Source organism: Emydura macquarii, unplaced genomic scaffold (genome assembly GCF_026122565.2).
Source record: "Emydura macquarii macquarii isolate MOO-44397 ecotype Brisbane River unplaced genomic scaffold, CSIRO-AGI_Emac_v2 contig_1692, whole genome shotgun sequence".
NCBI classification, from domain to species: Eukaryota; Metazoa; Chordata; order Testudines; family Chelidae; genus Emydura; species Emydura macquarii.
The window spans coordinates 1467228-1483719 of NW_027131829.1; the positions used below are offsets into that span (position 1 = coordinate 1467228).

The following is a 16492-nucleotide window of genomic DNA, read 5'->3' on the forward strand; positions in this document are numbered from 1 at the left end:
GTTGTATTGACCCTCCAGGGCTGAACTGTTCTCCCTTGTATTGCTGCCGGGGCTCTAGGGTGCGGCTGACAATCGAAATGTGCAGGGCTTTATTTAGATCCGTTTTAGATAGGGCTGGTGCAGAATGTCCCCAGACGTGTTTAAAATATCTCTCTGGCCAGCTCCTCTTTAGCTGTCGAGTAATGTGGGGCCTGTGGACATCTGATCACTGCTCTCTGCCACCTGCTGATAACCGCTTTGTGCTGCTTTGGCCAGACGGAGATTTAAACTTCCCCAAGGGGTTTCCAAAGCCCCGGGTGTGACTGGCTGTCAGTGGCAGGGCGTCAGAAAGGCTGAACTCTGTGGCCAATGGACTCGGAGGGTTTTTTCCAGTTGCCGTGGAAGGAGGCTATAAAAATGCTTTTGGAAGCTGCATGTTCTCCTCCTCCCCTGGCTGAGGCCTCCAAGGCCAGCATGGGGACCTAGCTACACGGCTCCCGCTGGCCAAGGCCTGCAATCTGACTGATGGTGGTAGGGAACCCGGCTTGTGACACCTCAAAGAGGCCTGACAGTGAGGGGGAGCAGTCAGGCCCTGTGGGGGGCTCAGGTTAGCCCCCACAATCCCTGGTCAGGTGTGAAATCAGTAGGCGGTTGAAGGTCACTGTCCATCCCCTAGACTGATTTGAAAGCTCTGCCTACATGGACAGCTGCATGTCTCTGGACCTCACACTCCTGTCCCCTCCCTCACCTAAATTAGAGCTGGTCCAAACTTCTGTGCCTCTTTCTTGATCCCTTCAACCCTTCCCTGAGCACACGGACAAGTTACACGCTGAGCAGCTCAGCGGCATCCGTCGCAGGTCGCTGGATTCCCAGTAGGGTGCCCTGCGAACAAACTCCAGTCCCGGGGCCTTTCCCAGGCCAGGGAACAAGTAACAGGAGGGGTTGGAGATTCCCAGAGCCACCCAGAAGGGACTAAAGCTCTGGCTGCACTCCCAGCTTACAGCTGCACCAGTGTAGCGCTGCCAGTGCGGATGCTCTAAGCAGACAGGAGCGAGCTCTCCCCTCGACACCCGCCTTCCCGCGTGTGGGTGGAAGAAGCTCTCCCGCTGGCAGCCTGGTGCACAGAGGGGCTCAGCGCTCGGGTGGCTTATTCACAGCCCTGAGCAACATCACTCATCCCAACCCAAGCTGTCTTGTGTACAGGGCCTTAGTCACACCCTGGGCTTTAAGAATGGTCCCTGCCCCTCTCTGGTGACCTGCTTCTACGCTGGCGGGCTGAGAACAGCCAGGAGTGTGGGGCGGGTCCTAACTTCACGTGGAGTTGGCAGTGACCTTTGTGTGCTGGGCCTGGTCTTGCTTCCATCACAAGAAGCTCCCCGGGCCTGCAAGGGGAAGGAGGGGTGTGCGTGTGGGCTGAGCGTGGAGGAGGAGAGAAGAGAGTGGCTGGGGTTTGGTACTGTGCCTGGTTGTTGGCATATTGGGCTGCATTAGGAGGGGCATTGCTAGATTTGATAGGTCACGGGGATTATTCCGGTGGTGGCAGATGACTACCCAATACAAAAAGGATGTGGACAAGTTGGAGAGAGTCCAGCGGAGGGCAACCAAAATGATTAGGGGGCTGGAGCACAGGACTTATGCTGAGGGAACTGGGCTTGTTTATCTGCATATTGCAAAGAAAGTAGCAGCTGAACACAGGCCCCTGCTGCTGGGCTGGTGGGGGAGGGGAGAGTCCTGCTTTGAGGGGATCCTTTTCTACACTAGACTGAGTGTGGAGGAGAGAGAGCGAGCTGTTCTTGTGGAAGGGGCATCCCAGCCCTTCCCTTGACGTGCAGATTATAGGTCAGGTCTGTCCCCATCCAGGCTGCCGAGGGAGCTCCTGTGTCAGCCTCTCGCCAGCCGAGTGCAGGATTCTCACTCGTGCTCAGTGAAGGCCCGTGTGCTGTCCCTCCCCTCCTCGTACCACCTCCCCGGCCCCGCGGGGAGAGCTGGGCACCGTGCCAGACTCTTCACGGCCGGCCCTGCTCATGATTGAAAATGTCCTCCCCCCTCCCCCCCCCGGCGTCACTGCCTGGACTCGCTCTGCGGCAGGGCCCTGCCCCAAGCCTCCAACCCACAGCTGCTGAGGGGTGGGGGCAGGAGAATGGCCTGTGGCCCAGCGTGAGTCGGTCAGCAATCCTCGGGGGGTGCGAAGGAGTGGGGGACAGGAGTTCTGTCAGCAGCAGGGCGGGGAGCCCCTCTAATCTGGCTCTTGAGGGCTGTGCCCTGGTGGTGCTCCTGGCACAATGACAGCCTGACGGACAGCCCCCATTGCAAGAGACATCCCACCCCCCACCCAGCCGCAGCATGGCCCGGAGTCTCTGCTACCCCCCCGTGCGGGAGAAGCTGGGGGCCAGCCATCTGGGAAGGCAGGGCTGCCTGCGAGCTGGGGTGGGAGAAGGGGCTGCGGGCAGCCTGGCTGGGTGAAGCTGAGGCCTTGCTGGCTCGTGCCCAGTACTGTCCCCTGGTGCTTTTCACGTGAGCAGGGAGCTGAGCCCAGCTCGCTACGTCTCCTTCACTCGCCCGTCCCTTTTGCCTTGCGCCCGGGGCAGGCTGGGGGGAGGGGAGAGACGGGCGGCTGCCACGCTCCCTTTGAAGAACGCTGATGGCTCCCGCAGCTGCAGCGGTGCTGCGGGAACAGAGGTCACTTCATAGCTGCAGGCCAGGAACAAGCCCAGCTCCGCAGCAAAGGGAGCGCAAAGCCCCGGTCCGTCGGTCCCAGGTTGTGCGGGCGCCTGCACTGCATGGACACACCAGAATAGCAGGTGCCCACCCTCGTCCGCACCAGGCATGCTCTGGGTCTTGACACCTGCCTGGTGCACCTGGTCGTTAACCTGCAGCAGCTGCCGTGCCAGGGCGCACTGTCTGTCTGTCTGTCTGTCTGCCGAGGCCAGTCTTCTCCAAGCATAGGAGGCCGACAGCCTCGCCACAGCCCAGGACCGTGACTCACAGCGCAGGGGGAGGGGAGCCGGCAGGCACAGCTGCTTGTAAAACTGCACCCGCGGGCCGGGGCCCCAGCCAGAGCCGCCCGAGGTGCTACGCGGCCCGAGAGCTGGCTGGAGAATGGACGATTTTTCCACAGCGAGGTTTGGCTTCGGCAGAAAAGACTCAAACCCGGGAACGTTTAGCCTCGGAAATGCTGCTGCAGCAGCTCCTGGGCGCTATGGTTTGGTGCGTCCGGTTCCTGTTCTCCAGGGCCCAGGCTCCAGCCCTCCGGGCCCCACAGTCTTCGCTGGGGTGAGGCAGGGACTCAGGGCAGGCCTGTGGCTGTGCTGCTGTCTGGGAGGTGGGGGTGCAGCTGGGGCAGGACAAGGCCAGGCCCCCGCAGTGACAGCGCACGAGCGCTAGGGGCTGGACGGACAGAGACTGGACGGCATGTTTCATGGACAACCCCGCGGTCCAGCGAAAGCCCCGTCTCAGGGGGCCGTAGCTGCCCTCCGGCGCCAGGCACTGTCCCACAGGACGCATCCCACACGCCAGCGCCCAACACCCCCCCAGGCCAGCTGGCAACTGGCACCTATTGGCCGGAGGGGGCGACAGCTGCTCCAAGGGGAGCCGGGCCTGGCCGCGGAGCCCCCATAGGTCAGTGGCACTGGTCAGGCCTTGGCTATTACAGCCGGTGAAATATTCGCCCTGGTCCTGCTGTGATTTTAGCTCCTATCACGTGGACGCCTGCCTCGTGCTGCTAAGTACTTGCTGCTGTGACTCTGCTCCTATGAGTCTTAACCATTAACCTGAGCTGGAGCCATCCTTGTTAAACCTCTGTCAGTTCCCCTCCCGGCCCCGGCTCTCAAGCAGTGGTGGAGGCGCAGGTCCCCCACCCCCTTAGTAGCGGATGCATAGCCAGCAGGGTGAGGCGTGCTTGGCCCTGCTCCAGGTGGCTTAGCAGCGCCTGACCCTTTGCTGACGGAGGCCCTGGCCCGGCGGCAGTGACAGCAGGCGGGGTCTGGGAAAATAGACTTTAATGATTGCTTTACAATATATTACACAGGGCACCTGTCACCCCACCCACCCCAGGCTGCTGCGCCGGAGCTCCGGCCCTGCAGCCACGCGGCCAAAGGGCTTCTTCGAGCCCAGCCTCTTCGCTCACAGCATAGGGGCCACTAAAGGGTTAACAGGGAAGTGCCGGGGGGAGGGGAGAGGCTGGGGCACTGTCAGGGCAATGAGGGGCACTCTCTGCTCCGCACAGCACCTTGTCTTGGGGGCCGGGGCCCCCGGCAGCCTGGCCCCGGCCAGAGGCAACAGGGCGCGAGCGGCTCAGCCAAGGGGCCTTGGTGTTTGGCGGCCATCGAGGGGCCCCCGGCAGGTGGAAAACATGGAGCGCGAGGGAGTCGGGGCCCTGCGCTGAGCTGCGGGAACGGGTGCTGGGGGGCTCAGCCCTGGCTCGCAGTCAGGCCCCTTTGAGGCAGCCCACGCTGGGCCCACTACGCATGCCTGCCGACGAGTGGCCTGAGCGCGATGCCTCTGGCTGTAGAGAACCGGGCAGCGAGGCCCAGCCCAGGAAGCAGAGGCGTGACCCCCCCTGCGTCTAGTTGGGGTGTTAACTCTGAAGCCTATGGGGAATATTCACAGGGCAGCTTTGTGCCCCAGTTCACTCCTGAGCAAAGGCCGAGATGGCAGTGCCAGGTAGGCAGCTCTGCCAGTGGCATCGGCCCCCCACCGCCACCCACACACTGCATGGCTTTGTTTGGGCCCCACCTATACTCGTGTTACCCTTACACACACACACACTGCATGGCTTTGTTTGGGCCCCACATACACTGGTGTTACCCTTACACACACACACTGCATGGCTTTGTTTAGGCCCCACATGCGTGCAGCCCACAGCTCCGCATGGAGCCATCCATCCCACAGACACTCGTGTTTCAAAGGGATTTTTTCAAGCGCCAGCCAGCCAGGCGGCTTCCCGCTAATAACCCGGACTATGGCTCCTGCGGGCCAAGCCCCCGAGGCTGGGACTGGCCAAAGGGCCCAACTCCCATGGCAGTGGGCACTGAGTGCACTCCCAGGGCCCACGGGAAGCCCAGCCCCAGGGCCTGGCGGCACTGCAGGTTGCACTGCTATGCTATTGCTATAGCTGTGGGCCACATCCCACATTGGAGCCAGGGCGCGCCAGCGCTGTGGTTACATCGCCCCCCCCCTCGAGAGGCAGCGGCTGAGTCTCCGGAAGAATGCTTCCATCCACGGCGACTAGGGTGGCTTCACTCGCTCCCCGGTGTGTTTTTCCATCCCTGGGCGCTGGGGCTCTCCATTGCAAGTGTAGCCCAGGGCTTCGTGTTGAATGACCCACATGGCCGGCTCCTCGCTGCCCCCAACGGCTCTGCCCAAACATCCCTGAGCCGGCAGCTCCCCCAGCCCCCCACTTCTGAGCACCCCGCGCTGCTCTAGCAACTGCCATGCTGCAGCCAAGGGCCCCAGCTGCTCTGCTAGCCCCCACCATGCTGCATGCCAGAGGCTTCCAAGAATGGTATAAACCAAGGACTCCCGGCCTGGGCCAGACTCCTGCCTCCCCTCTGCTAGTCAGGCTCCCTTCTCCCATTTAGCAGTACAGGAAGGGCAGGGTAGCCACACACCCCTTAGTACAAACTACCTCACGCAACACTGCATCAAGATGCAATCGGAGGGCATGTTTCTTCCTGACCCCCAAGATGAGCTCAGGGTGTGCCCTGAAGCATGGGGATTGATGGGCCCGATCACATTACATGGGAGCTTGGCACTGGCTTCTCTTCCAGCCCAGCGTACAGTAACAGCCCTACCACATTAGCAGCTGGCCTGCCCCATGCACCTGAGCAGCCCTGCATGGGCAAAAGCGCCCCCCCCAGGGTCTTTCCCCCAGGGCTCCGGCTGGTGCATAGGGCCTGGTTATAGCAGCCTGGGTGGGGGGAGTGATTCTAGGGCAGTGGGCCCATGAGCCTCCGGACGAGGGTGACCAGACAGCACGTGTGAAAAATCGGGATGGGGTGGGGGGGCCATAGGCACCTCTATAAGTCAAAGGCCTGACTCTCGGGACTGTCCCTGTGAACTCTGGATGTCTAGTCACCCTCCCCTGCAGCTGCTCCCTTCCGAATTGACCCTGCCTGCTGCCAGCAGGACAACGGCTGGGTGACTCCAGCTCAGCGCTGGGCACAGACCCTCCGGGGCCCCGTGCTGGTGGCTGTCCGGACCCATCCGGGGGAGCCCCAGGCCTCGCGCTGCGCCCACCTATTGCCGGGCCTCCTGGCTGCTGGCTCCCCCTCGCTGTGTTTGAGTATCGGGTGTTGGGGCTGGCGAGTGTGTATCCCATCAATGCGTGTGTGTTTGGGGGGGGGGGGTGTAGCCCCAGAGCGAGTGTGTGTGCACGTGCGATGCACGAGGGCAGCCGGCAGTGTGTAGCCCACCACCGCTGAATAAATGGCATCACTAGCTGGCAAAACCACTCCACCCGGCCATTCGCCTGCTTCACCACTGCCCCTGCTGTCGGGCTGCGCTGCCAGGGGCCTGGCCAGTCCCAGCCCCTTCCTGAGGCCTGTTGTCTGCAGCGCTCGGGTGCCAGAGGCAGGGGCTGGAGTCCTGGAGGTGTTTAACCCCAGCCCAGTTACTCCAGTGGGATCCAGACCAAGCCAGTCTCTGCCGCAGTAGCAGCAGCTCGAAGGCCCTGCGCACGACAGAGCTGAAACGGCCCAGGGGAGCCCCCCCTCCCCGCCCAGCCCCCAGCGTAGGTCTGGCATGGCTGGGCGGAGACGCCATGCCCCCAGCTGAGGAGGTTAACGTTAGACCAGCTCCTTGCGGGTCCTGCCCCAGCCCCCCAGGTGCTGATCTCGCCCCCCCGGCTGCTGCTCGGCAGCTGCTCCTCATTCCCGGGCTCTCACATCTTCCTGGATTTAACGTGCACAAAGAGAGTGGCCGGCGAGAGGGACGCCCCGTCCTTGGAGAGCAGGTGGATATGGCGATACCCTGGCAAGAGAGGGAGGGAGCAGGTGAGGCGGGAAAGCAAACTGCTCCTGCCCCTTCGGCCCCATAACCGTCCTTCAGAGCGCAGCCTCGCCCGGCCCCTTTCCTCCAACCGCGCTGCATGCCGCTAAGGAACCTCGGTACCTGCTGCTGAAATGCAGCCAGCTCTGGGGTGGAGCGGGGCAGCTGTTTAGCAGCCCACAGCCACTCTGCACATTGAGCGTGGGAAGGAAAGCTGTCACCCTGGCTGGCCCTGGAGGGCAGGCAGCGTGCGCGAGCTCCCCTCCCAGGGAAGCCAAGTAGAGCTGAGTGCCAGCCAGCACTGGAGGGGGAAAGCCAGGTCGGGTCCCCTTGGCCCGAAGGAGGGTGGCTACCCCAAAGGAAGCCGGCCACCGTTCTCTGCTCTCCCTGGCAGCTTCCGGAGAGGGGACTGTGCGGTCCAGGGGACTGCAGGACAACCGTGGATACGTCGCTCGGGGACTGATGCCACAGGGGCAGCCCTGCTGAGCTGCGGGGTCCCCTCCATTTCCCCGCTGGAGCCTAAGGAGCCCCCGCCCCCTCTCACGGCCCCTCGCTGCAGCTCCCACATCTCCAGGGCAGAGGACTCTGCCACCCAGCCAGGCACCCACCTTCCCTCAGGCTGGGGAAGGGCAGGGTGAACTGCCCCACGAAGTCGTTGCTGGAGGTGGTGTCGTAATCTTCCACCACGAAGCGCACCAGGGCCAGCTCCGGCACCCGCAGCTGGAAGCTCAGCGTCTCCTCCCAGCACGGATTGAACCCTGCAGGGGCGGAGAACGGGCAGGGTCACGGACTGGGGCCACCTGCCCCGTGCCCCACCCAACACGCACCCCCCACCTGAGAGGGGCAGGCAGGCGTCTTTCCTGGGCGGCCCCGGGTGCCCGCGCTGGCTCGCAGCTGCTCTGGCCCCCTCCAGCAACAAGGTCACATGCAGCATCTGCTCCTGGCCCCGCACTACCAGACTGCTCCCTGCGTCCGCAGCAGGTCCCGCTTCGCACTCTGGGGGTCTCAGGCGCTTTTCAGGGGAGCTGCTCTGGCTGCCAGGCCAGGCTCTGATCTAAGCCCGCTGGAAGGGGAGCATGCTCAATCCCCGGGGGTGATTTTTTACACCCCAAAACAGGAGGATTTCCAGCCCTTCTCTCCTCCTCTCTGGCTGCTCCTCTCAGATAAACGTCCAGGCCTGTCTGGAACCATGCCAGGCTCCTGGCCTCCCTGGTGTCTTGTGGCAGGGAGTCTCACAGGCTAACCAGGCATGATTTTCATTTCTCAGAGGCGTGATCTCCGGATCATTAACCAGCCTGGGACGGGGAGGCTGTGAACTACCTGACACCGCCCCTTCAAAGGGACAGTCATCTTTTATTGGCCAGCGAGGCTCCTTCCTACCCTGGGGGGGGAGGGTCGCTTGCCCCCAGGCCTGAGGTTCCCGTGAGTGCTGGGCACCCAGTGACGGACCGCACCATGCAGGGTAACCCGGGAGTGCTGGGCTCAGGGAGGTGCGGCGGGCGTTGAGCCCTGCACTGTAGCCGTGGCCACGATGGAGCTTTTGGCTAATTTCTGCTCCCACCCCCGGCTGCAACCATTGACTCAGTGACGAGCGGCAGCCTGGGGACTGAAACCCACCCGCTGCCCCTGCCTTGGGCCTAGAGATCCCCCCGGGCAGTGGGGAGAGGGGACCGGCACTGACAAACAGCCACCTCTGGGGAGAAACACAGCAGCTGTCTAGCACACCCTGCCCCAGGGAGAGGTGCTCTGCCCATCTCAGACTGCAGGGGCGCTGTGGAGTCCAGCGCTAACAGGGCGGTTCTGATCCCAGCTGGAGAGGCCCAGCCCGAGTCCCTCCTGCCCAGGGGATGGATGCCACAGAGCTGCTGGGGGCGCGGACGAGCGGAGAGGCTCCCCCGCCGTCCCGGCAGGTCTCCCAGCCGCTGGAGGACGAGCCCTGTCCCCGCTTAGCTCAGCAGGTGCCCAGGATGCCACGCAGGGCGGGGGCCATGGCCACTCACCGTTGTTGAGCTTGTAGGCGGTCTGTTTCCTGCTGCAGTCGGCGGGGACGCCGTGGATCTCCACGCGCACGAAGGGGTCCACGATGGAGCTTTTCTTCTCGTTCAGTTTGGGCAGCTGCTGGGCCGTGATCACCTGGGGGGAGGCCGGGTTAGAGCGGGGGAGGGACGGGAGCCCAGGGGCCACCGGGGGGGTAGGGGGGGACAGTGGTCCCCTTGCTTGGCAGCAGCTTTGGTTCCAGATGCACCATCACCCTCCCACCCATGAGCCACTGGGGAAGCAGGAACGGGGCAGGATCAATGCTGAGCTGGGCGTGGGGAATGGGAACAGCACGGAGCCTGCCAGCCTCACAGCCCCTTCCCCAGAGCCGCTCCCCTCCCCCCACGCTCCTCGCACACCCACCCCCAGCCGTGCAGCACACCCATCTAGGAACCCCCGCTGCACACACCTGGCACCCCCCATTGAACTGGAGTGCCCCCCCATGCACAAGCACCCTCCCACCGGCAGACACCCCCTGCACGCGTGCACACCCCCGCCCCGCACGCCCACACAGGCCCCGTCCCGCTGCACCTTGATCTGCAGCTGGGTGGTTCTGGGGCCAGGCCCGCGGCCGCGCTCAGGGTCGAAGGAGCCGCGGCGGCTCCGCAGGAAGCTGGGTTTCAGCACGTAGCCGCAGCCCCCGTTCACCAGGAAGCGCCCGTGGTTCAGATCCATCTCCCAGCCGGGCGTCTGGAAGTTGAGAGCCACTTTGGAACCAAACAGAGAGAGCGGGCAGGTTTAGACGGGCAGGGCAGGGCAGCCGGCGTGTACGGGGGGGGCCTGGCGGTGCCAGGGCAGGGCAGGGCAGGGGGAGCCGGGTACTGGCCATGGAGACATGAGGCCATTCTCACCAGGATCCCCACGAGGGACGGGCACAGCCTGCCGCCACCTGGCCTCCGCGAGGGAGCGGCTGCTGCGGCTCGTGGCAGGGCCCCATGTCGGTGCCCACAGCCCAGGCTCCAGCCCCAGCAGCTCTCCCGTGCGTCCCCTCTTGCGGCCAGAGGGCTGGCCCCTGCGCCCGTGGCATGCCAGCACTGCGAGGTGGCATGGAGCGGGAGCCTGGTCCTGCCCCACTTGTCCACACTGCAGGCAGACTGGGCACCTCTGGCCAGTCACAGGGTCGCACCCAGCCTAGGCCCTCAGGGACAGTGGCCAGGAAGGGTCCCTAAGACCCAGCACGTGGTGCCCTTCCCTTAACATCCCTCCCCGACTCCTGCGGCGCGTCCCCCTGCCCCACACTAACGTGGGGCTGGGAATAGGGCAGAGACTCCCTAGAGCTTGGATCTCAATGTCCCGCCCAGGTGGAAGGCATCGCTCTGCAGTCCCGTTCGGGCCCACCTCTGGTAATGATCTCTATGGCCTTTCTGGAGCCTCCCCTATCTTTGTGTCCAGCAAACAGGAGGCCTGCACCATTATGCCCGTGCTACAGGTGGGGAAACTGAGGCAGGGTGGGGTGGGACTGGCCCAAGGCTGCACAGTGGCAAAGCCACGGTCACCTCCATGGCAGGCTTCAGTCCCCGCTGCCACCTTCTCACCTAGCTGGCAGCCGGCGTTCCACATCTCCTGGGGGTTGTAGTTGGAGGAGTTCATCTTCAGCCCCAGGGGGTAGATGCGGCTCAGCTGCCGGGCATTGTACCGGACCAGGCCGTTCCCTGCAGCAGGGGAAAGCAGTTGCCTGTTAGCGGTGCCGAAAGCGCAGGGCAGCTCCTCCCTGGGCCCCCGGAGCTGGGCGAAGTGAGTCCCCATCGCCCAGCTGGGGCTGCTGGACGGGTCAAGCAACTGGTGATCTTGGGAGGCCAACAAGACACCTACGAGTGTCTGAGATTGTGCAGCTTAGAGCAGCTGCTCCATGGGGCAGGGACCGTCTGGGTCCTGTGTTTGTACAGCACCTGGCACTTGTGTCCGGGGGCTCCGCAGCGCTACCACAACACAAAGGCTGATTCACAATCCGAGGGGTCTGGTGTCAGGAACTGCTGGGCCCTCGCTCGCCGGAAACCTTTCCCGTGTCTCCAGCGGGGCCCCAAACTCACAAACTTTTGGAGCCTCTTGGCTGCTGGCTACAGGGCTGGGCCAGCCCCGTGCCCCAGGAGGGGTCTCTGCAGGGTCCCCTCCCCCAGCACAACACACGGAGCCGAGGGAAGAGAAGAGCCCCCCAAGTCATGCCCAGCGGGGAGCAGAGTCCCACTGCAGCAGGTCGGCCCAGGCTCAGACACGGAGCAGGACGCTTGCCGGGTCCAGGGGGTCCCAGGCCAAGGCAGCCAGGGCCCATCTGAGCCAGGTCGTCCCGATCGAGTCCCTGATCTCCTGCTTCACCTCAGACGGACCTAGTGCCACCTGGACCTGCAGCCCAGCCCCAGAGCCCAGCCTGGCCCGGGCAGGGCACCAAGAGTGCTCAGTCCAGCCCCGTGTGACCCGCTGCTCTGCCACCAGCCCAGCCCAGCCATCCTGCAGAGCCCCAGCCCTCCTCCGGCCTGCGCCCTGCCCCTGCCCCCTTACTGCGGCCAAGCACCCACTGACCGGCCGGAGTCCGGCTGAGACCTGACGACCCCCGTCTGTGCGTCTGCCCCCTGCACACCTCACCCGCAGTGCTGTGCCGGCATCTCCGGCGCCTGGGGCCGAGCCTTCAGCTACGCGCCCTCCCCCAGGCTCATGCGCCCCCCCTCGCACAGGGCAGGAGGGGTCCCAGTGCTGCCCCCCAGCTGCCCCAGGGGGGTCTGTATCTGCGGGGGGGGGTTGTGAGGCTTGGGGGGGTGCAAATACAGGCTTGGCTCCGCCATCCCCCCCTCCCAGCACTTACCTCCCGCGCGGCGCCCGCCTGTCCTGCTCCAGCCCCAGCCTGGGGGTGGGGGGACCAGGCCGGCCCTTCACAGCACACAAGGGGGGGCACTGAGGGGCGCCCTCGCCCCCCTTGGTACGCCCCTGCTTACCCGACTCCTTGATGAGCTTCCTGGCCTTCCTCTCGCTGAAGGATGACATCTGGCAGGGCTGCTGGCTCTGCAGCGCCTGCTCCAGGCTCTGGAAGGGGACGGCCTGGCAGTACACCACCAGGTCAGAGAGCTCCTGGGCGATCTGCGCGGCGTCCTTCACCTGCCGGCAGCACACACACAGCCATGGGGTCCCTGCTGCCCTGCTCCCCCGGGCATGCAGCGCGGCCCCCCCCCCACTGCCTGGGGGCAGCGCTGAGCTGGGACCTTCCCCCCCCTCCCCACCAAGGTGCAGAATTTGCCTGGCTGAGCCCCCTCCTCTGTCCTGAACTTGCCCACGTGGCAAGGGGCTGGTGCTGTATCTGTCCCCCCCCCCACCCAACACCCCCACTGCTGTGACCAGCCCCTGCCCTGCAGATGCCGGGCACCCCAACTCCCACTGGTGTCCAGGCAAACGCAAGGTGCTGCGCACCTCCCAGGATCGGGCCCACCCAGAGAAACCCCGGTGAGCAGCCGGCATGGCCCTCGCCATCAGGCGATGGGCGCAGAGCAGTGCTGGCATTCACCAGGCCCTGTGACCCATGGCAACAGCACACGGAGGACTGAGGCCTGCTAGTTGTGGGTCTCTTGGGCAAGGGGGAGGCGGGGGGGGGACTCATCTAGGATTCAGTAGCCCTCAGTCCTGAGAGACGCCAGCTCGGCTGACCATGGGGTCCAGCCACCCGGCCAGGACGGCAACAGAGCATAGACACAACGCTCCCTCAGCCCTAAGACTCGCCAAGCCCCACCCCAAGCCGGCTCGGGGGCAGCCCCATGCAGACGTGAAGTGGGGTGCAAGAAGGGATGGGGTCGGTCCTACAGCCACCCCCACGGACAGCACGTCCCCGCCCCAGCTCCGCCCGGACTCCACCTGCCGGGAACGCTCACCTGCAGCGGCCTGATCTCCTGCAGTGAAAGGGACGACTGGAAGAGAACAGAAAGTGTCGTTTCAGGAGTGGGGGGAGCAGAAACCAGCGGTCTCAGCCCCTGTCCGGGGCCGTGCGATGACACCGGCCCTGGGACGCCCTCCGCCTGCGTCTGGAGGCAATTCCAGCTGCAGGCCCTGTTAGCCAAGTCCATGGGCCCTGAACCCGGCTCCATGAGCTCTCCACTCCCCAGCCAGCCCGCGCTGCAGCCACCCCCTTTACGGCCCATCTCCAGACAGCAGCCACCACCACCACCCCCCGCCGACCGTGCAAACCTGGCAGCCACGTACCACACTCAGCAACAGGAAGCAAAGGATGCTGCATCCAGAGGATACAGCAGGAGCGGCTCAGCTCAGGGGACTGCGAAGTATGGCCTGGCCAGGACATGAGCACGCCCAGCTGGAAACGCCAGGCCCCTCTAACGGCGCCAAGCAGCTGGCGCTGGGTTTTCTGGCTGATCCGTAAGGCGGCACCTCCAGCAGCACAGGGCCCCAGCACGTGCCCAAGGCATTGCGCTAGCAGGGGCCACCTACCACCACTGCCCGGGGGATGTGGGGCCAGCCCAAAGCCACAGGAACAAACGTGAGTCACCGGCATTGCTCCCTGCAGACAGCAAATCCAACCGCCAGCAGGGCAGAGCCGCCGGAGGGGGGGGGAGGTTCTTCCTTCGCTACTCGGAGGGTTTTACAAAGAGCAGGAAGTTGGATCCTGCACCAGCCCAGGAGCCGGACCCCCTGCGACAGGTGGAGACGTACAGCTGGGCGAGGCTGGCCCAGGAGGCTCTTCCAGACCAGCTGTTCATGCACAGAGCTGGCCGGGACGGAGCAGTTCACAGCCACCCGGGTCGTCAGGCCTGAGGTTTCCACCAGAGCGAATTTCCAACAGAAAATGCCCTTTCCACAAACCTGAAATTCTCTACAGGAAAAGTTTTCATTTTGCCAAAAAAAAAAACCCCAAAAGTGTTTCCATCAGCGAAAGGGAAACGTGGCTGCACTGCCTGCCAGATGGGACGTGGCAGCGTCACGTTCTCCAGCCGAACATGGAACTGACAAGAGCCATCCAGGCAAGCTGCCAGCGGCTGCGTGCCCAGCGCTCTGCCTCTCCGGCAGCCCGGCTGGGGGAAGGCCGGGAAGCTGAGGCCTGGCCTACGGTACAAGTCATGCTGGCAGAGCAGTGTCAGCTCGCAGTGTGCGAAAAGCACCCCCCACGGACACAGCTACGCCGGGAAAACCCGCAGCGCAGACGCCGCTCTGCTGAGAGAAGAGAGCTAACGTCAGGCACGGAGGTGGTGTTACTTCGCCGGCAGAGCCCCTCCGCCCAGCCCATGCCGGGTCTGCACCAGCGGAGCTGTGCCAGCACAGGCTCTGTAGTGTGGATGTGCTCTGAGAACCGGGGCAGCCCCTGGACAGCTCCTGGCAAATTCACGTTCTGCCAGCAGGGAAGCGTCTGATTGACAAGGGCTGGTTCTCCTGAAAGGGAATTTGTCTGGAAATCCCGCCTGTGGGGAAGGGGCAGCTAGCCCAGAGGAGGTGCGGAGCAGGGATAATCCCCCGTGGCCCCAGGGCTCAGGCCACAGGGCAGGGATCAGTTTTTTGGGAGCCTCTGACTTTCCCAGGTTAGAGTGAGGGGCGGGCGGCAGAACCCCGCCGAGCGCCGTCTCCTGTCGCAGTGCATGGCCGGGGCCAGGGAGCAGGCGGGCCTCTGCCGCCAGCTGCATGCAACCTGCTCTGCGCCCTTTCCACGGCGGCTTTGAGATCTCAGGGCTGCCGGCCCCTCCCCTCCCCTCCCATCCCCTCCCCGGGGTCCCGTCCCGCTGAGCTGGGCTCCGCTGTGGCTGCTGCTCCGATCTCCATGGCAACAGGATCTGCCACACTTGGGGGCCCGCCACGCGTTCTGGGACCCTGCTGTGCCCCCCAGTCCCATGAGGGGCTGGCCCATGTCCCCCCCTTACCCTCCTGCTGTCTCTCTGCAGCGCTCTCTCCTCCTCCTCCTCCTCCTCGGAGAGGAAGCTCATGTTCTCGGGGTCACACTCCAGGTCCAGCAGCTTCTTCCCTTTCACCAGAATCTTCCCCTTCAGTTGCTGCATGAGGGGAAAGCCCAGGTCAAAGCTCTACTGAGGAGAGCCCCAGCCTGCCCAGCCCCCTTCCCCCCCCCCCCCCCCAAGGTGCCCAGGGGATGCAGAGAGGCAGCCCCAGAGCCCAGGGATGTCCGAGTGCCGGGTCCCCACAGGAGTCCGTGGGAATGCTGCCGGGGATCCCTCCCCCTCCGGCGGGAATTACCAGAGTCCCTTACCTCTGGGGACGGGAGCTCCTGGGGGACCTGTCCATCCAGCGGCTGGGTCAGCAGCATGTCCCCCAAGATGGCCTTCATATGCCGAGCCATGGTTGCCTGCTGCTCCAGCCCGCAGTGATTCTCCAGGGACAGGATCACGGGGTACGAGGAGTGCTGGGGAGACGGGGTGGCGGGTCAGGGACAGCGCCACGTGGGACTGGGCCCCGCACCCTTCCCAGGCAGGCCAGCCTAGTCCACAGACCGACACCAGCGCACTGCTACGGGCTGAGCTCCTGATCCCACCAGCCCGGCTCTGGCCCTTCTGATGCCAGGCACAAAACTCACTGATTCAGCTCCGCGGCTGGTGGGGACCCGCTGGGGACGGGGGGATAAGAAGCACATGGGTGCAAACTCCAGCCCCCTTCCGCTACGGCAGAGCTGGGCCCATGGCCCTCTGCCAGGCCGGGGTGGCTCACCTTGAAGGCATAGTCCCGGATGCTCTCGATGACGTCCCTGAAGAGGATCTTGGAGGTCAGGGTGTGGCCGTGGTAGATGACGGGCTCACCGTTGGAGCCCTCCCAGCAGTCCAGCTCCACGCAGCGGCAGCCCTTCATGAACGCCCTGCGGGGAAGGCATGGGTCAGCCATGGGGCGGGCACAGCAAATTGCCACCTCCTGCCCTTAGTACGAGTCCCGAGGTGCCAGCACGGACGGCCCCTGGCCTGGCCCCCGCCCTGCAGTCAAGATGCTCAGCCAGAGAACGACGCACCGCAGGGGCAGTGCAGCGCTGGCGGAGGCGCCGGGGCCCGGACCTGCTGTACACTGCGGGGAGCCTGGGGCAGGACACAGCTTGGAACGGAGTCTGCACAGGGCCCAGGTCAATAGGTCCACAAATGGCTCCAACCCAGCAGCAGAAAGGCAATGACAGAGGCAAGGTGCGAGGGGACTGGCTTGGTTCAGGCTGGGTGGGGAGATGGGACCGGACCAGGAGCTTTAGGAGCCTATGGCAGGTGCAGGACTATTCTGCTGACTCACCCTGCCAGCCAGATCAGGTGGGTCTCATTTAGCTCCAGCCAAATAAGGGAGAGCTAGAGGGAGGGTCTGCCGGAGAAAGAGCTGGCTCAGGAAGGAGCGCAGGCCTGCGGTTGTGAGAGCACAGCCCTGCTTCGGGGTTTGTCTTGGGGTAAGAACAAAGGCAAACCCCGGCACGGGGAGGACAGATCTTGTAGCTCAGCGTAGAGCTCGGCCATTACCAGAAGATGAGAGTAGGGTCACATTGGAGCATGTCAGGGAGGGAAGCCCAGGTGGAGTGGGAGAATGAGACACCGTT

The 16492-nt window shown here is 64.4% G+C and overlaps 1 protein-coding gene across 1 annotated transcript in view; it reads right to left on the reverse strand.

The window, feature by feature from the left end:
- Positions 1-3987: 3987 nt before the first annotated feature.
- The window catches only part of PLCD3 (phospholipase C delta 3), a 50761-nt gene continuing 38256 nt past the window's right edge, over positions 3988-16492 (reverse strand). The window contains exons 7-16 of the mRNA XM_067556248.1: positions 15640-15784; positions 15185-15337; positions 14844-14972; positions 12855-12890; positions 11931-12090; positions 10539-10655; positions 9535-9710; positions 8967-9099; positions 7575-7724; positions 3988-6948 (exon numbers count right to left, since the gene is read on the reverse strand). Of these exons, the coding sequence (XP_067412349.1) occupies positions 6860-6948; positions 7575-7724; positions 8967-9099; positions 9535-9710; positions 10539-10655; positions 11931-12090; positions 12855-12890; positions 14844-14972; positions 15185-15337; positions 15640-15784 (1288 nt within the window). The 3' untranslated portion in view covers positions 3988-6859. The remainder of the gene's footprint in view (positions 6949-7574; positions 7725-8966; positions 9100-9534; positions 9711-10538; positions 10656-11930; positions 12091-12854; positions 12891-14843; positions 14973-15184; positions 15338-15639; positions 15785-16492) is intronic.